Source organism: Loa loa, assembly GCF_000183805.2.
Source record: "Loa loa unplaced genomic scaffold supercont3.26, whole genome shotgun sequence".
Classification (NCBI taxonomy): Eukaryota; Metazoa; Nematoda; class Chromadorea; order Rhabditida; family Onchocercidae; genus Loa; species Loa loa.
In genome coordinates, this window is record NW_018108206.1 from 426077 (window position 1) to 429791 (window position 3715).

Consider the following 3715-nt stretch of genomic DNA (forward strand, 5'->3'; position numbering starts at 1 on the left):
TATTTATTATTATTATTATTTATTATTATTATTGTTTATTATTATTGTTATTTATTATTACTGTTATTTATTATTATTATTATTATTATTATTTATTGTTGTTTATTATTGTTTATCATTATTATTATTTATTACTATTTACTATTATTTATTATTATTATTATTATTATTTCTCATGCTTGGCACATTTAGTTCTTCACAGATAAAGGTAAACTGTACCAATTAACAATGTGTTAAGTTAGTCGCTTTAGCATTCCATCTTCATTCATCCATCTTTATACATTATTACATTATTTAACATATTATTTAACATATCCGTCTACTGACCCATAAGTTTCATTTTTAATTAAAATTTCTTAGCTGACTGCTATCGGTTATTACAGTATGATAAAATAAGCCTCCCATATGTTTTACATTAACGAGATCTAATAAATGTTAAGTTAAAGGATGAGTTCATTATATGAGGTTGCATTGAAAGGACGCAAAAGTTTACCTTTGAAATTCCGTAAAAATCGTAAAAGCTTTCACCCACTTCCTCCACTAAATCGTAGATGAAAAATTCTTGAGTCGTCCATGCCAATACCGTGGTATACTTCAATGAGAGCAGTAGCGCGGTAAACCACATAACACACCCTCAAACTAATACTCAATCGATAAACACCGCCAATTCAGTCCTGACGAATAACCGACGGATACGGATGGTACCAGTAATATTGAGAGAAGCTACTTCTCTACATACTATTCCTCCGTCCTCTCCTGTTGCCTCGCCCCGTGTTCCACCTAACACATCCGCTGAATACCCCATTCGTTGAATGAGGTAAATGATGCTGTGGGTGGGAGAAAGAAGAAATTAGAGAGAAATGAAAATGGCATATATGGATAGAGAGAGGGAGAGGCGAGGAGTAACGAGAAAGGAGGGGAAGAAGGATGATAGGGAGACAGATGGGAAAAGTGAAATTATTTATAAAGTCCAGATTGATCTCAGTTTCGGCTTCTCACCAGTAATCGCCAATGATATGACCATTTCGCACCGTTCATTTTTCCTGTGGATGGGAAATAGTACATTTGGAGAGACCAATAGAGTAGAAATGATGTTCATGGGAGATAGATAAAACAGTCGAAAATAGCATACTTGTTTGAGATGTAGCACCAATCAATGTTTTGAGAGGTAGTAGAAGATTTATTAAATAACAGTTATTGCGGGATGAGATTATTTGCAGAAAAACGAAAAAAATGTTTTTTAAGAAGACAAAGATTGATAAGACTTTGTGAGATGATGTGCAGGGAGGGGAGATACGAGAGCAGTGAAAGGAAGCAGTGAATGAGAGTGGTTTAGCAAAGACTTCAATGCAAGATGTGTTTCGATATTACAACTCCGTTATACACGTAGTCATAAAGTGGCTCACGTGAAACCGTCGAAGGTCAATATCATTCATTCCTATAGCTAATATCGCATTCTTTTTTTCCATCACATTGGCGGTAAGCCAATATGAGTCATTATAATATCGCTGATAATATTTACAGGAATAAAGGCTCCATTATCGCAATCGATTGCTGTGCACGTTTATTGATAACACTGCTTGACATCTGATCAGTTATCAGATATCAGTAATCTAAAATCTCACAGTTTTTGAGGAAGAATGTTTTTATTTTTGTTTTGTTTTTTTTTTTTTGAAGAAACAATCCGTGAGTGAACCTAATCAACCCAGCAGTGACTTTTTTTCTTTAATAGCTAGTGATAACGATCATACCACTATTTAATCAGAAGTAATGATTACAACTACTCTCACGATTTGATGAATCATTCAAGCACTCAACCTGCCAACAAATAGTCGTAGGTACTTTTCCTAACTATTGAGAATGACCCGTTTTCAATCAGTGAGATACAGAAAGCAATAAAATGAAAGCATTACATCCTCCGTTTTCCCTTCTATTCACTTTTATACTTATTTATTGAGATTAAACAGGTATAGGAACTAATCCTCTTTAGGTATGAACATCGGATCTGTACGGGTGACCCGAACTCCCCGCGTGTGTATGTGTGTCTCTGTGTCGCTTACCAGTCACGCATTAAACTGCAATGTATAATGAATGGTGTGATAACAGGATGATTCATCATTTCGAATTTTATTTAAACCACTAAATTTATAGCATACAGATTTACGATTTGACTTACTATCTAAAACATGCAATAAAAGCCAAACACTTTAATCAATTTCATGTAGATGACAGTAAATGGCAAATATGGTCAATATTTATGATGAAAAAACGCGAATGGAAAATGTTCTTCTATATTCGACTGTTGCGATGACAATTCGAAGAGTTAAAAATGTATGCGTCGCCAAAAAATGCACATGAGACATTTACAGCGAATTCATCTAGAAACCAATTCGTGATGTGCCTTATTTAGATGTTACACGGTTACTTTCAGCTTTGAAGCATCGTAGATAACCTGGCATGACAGTTGATATACAAAGGATTGAAACAAATTATTTATGAATTCGAAAAAAGAATCGAACTGTATGTGTTAGTAAGTCATTCTTTCTGAAAACATGTTCCACCTGACTTGTAACGATGCCTTCTTGACCTGCCATCATTTTAAATTCTTTTTATCGCTTACTTCGTGTGTAGGAAACTTTAAAAGCCGAATCTGCTCAATAGGATTTCAGAGTTGCTTTGACTTTGAAATGTTCCACTTGAAACGAATTGTATATATGAGCACTGGCTCAAAATGGATGGCTATAGTCACCAGTACATTGCCATTGCCACACAATTACCATCATTCTAAAATCGCATTTGAGCCTGCAAATAAATAACAAAATCCCGGGAAGACCCATTTATCAATTTATAATGCTAAGTGGAAGATAATTCAAAACTTTACAAATACCAATGCGCTGCCATTCTAAACCTCACTTTTCTTTTAAGCTTGAAAAAAATGCAAAATCAACTTCGTCTTCTGCGAAAGCATTTATAAAACACTATTGTTTTTACCACACACTGTTAAACAATCTTGCTTTACTGCTGCCGAAATAATCACTTGCAACATATATTATATACAGGATTAAGTGCCTTATCTCATACAATGACGTTAAATTTAGGTAATCACATTCAACTGACAATTCGATCACACTTCTTTGATCAGATAGAAAATTTTAGAAACTGGATTGTGCAAATTATCGTTGTGATTGAATGATCAATTAATTAATTATCATCACTCAATTCTTAATCTGTACATTATCAATTCCTACCATATGGCCCAATCGAATCAACTGCAAGCGGGAAATTCTAGAAAATATCCCTTCTCAAAATTCCAAAAAGCATCATTCGTAAAAATTTCAGAGAATATCGCCAATTGAAAATTCCAAAAAGCATCATCTATAAATAATTCTAGAAAATATTGCTTGCAGTAAAAGGCTCCGCTTGCAACATCAAGCACTGCAATTAAGATCGGTTCTTAGACGAAGAAATTTAGCGTACGAGTGCGTTTTGTCCCATAAAAAGAAGGAAAGGATGTGAAAATAGATAAAGATAACAATGAAAAACGCATGAGACAATGAATTTGAGGAACGTAAAATTGGTTGAATGATTCATGACATTGATACAATTTGTACGATTGATTTGTACACCGGTTTATTTAATCGTTTTATTTTATTTGAAGCTTCGCGATATTCGAAATTCGCGACACATGCTACGTTTGCGAGCGCAACATTTCTTG

At 34.1% G+C, this 3715-nt stretch overlaps 1 protein-coding gene across 1 annotated transcript in view; it reads right to left on the minus strand.

The window, feature by feature from the left end:
• LOAG_07839 (hypothetical protein) overlaps positions 1-735 on the minus strand; it is a 5937-nt gene extending 5202 nt beyond the window's left edge. The window contains exon 1 of the mRNA XM_020447545.1: positions 494-735. Within this exon, the coding sequence (XP_020302236.1) occupies positions 494-625 (132 nt within the window). The 5' untranslated portion in view covers positions 626-735. The remainder of the gene's footprint in view (positions 1-493) is intronic.
• Positions 736-3715: the final 2980 nt, after the last annotated feature.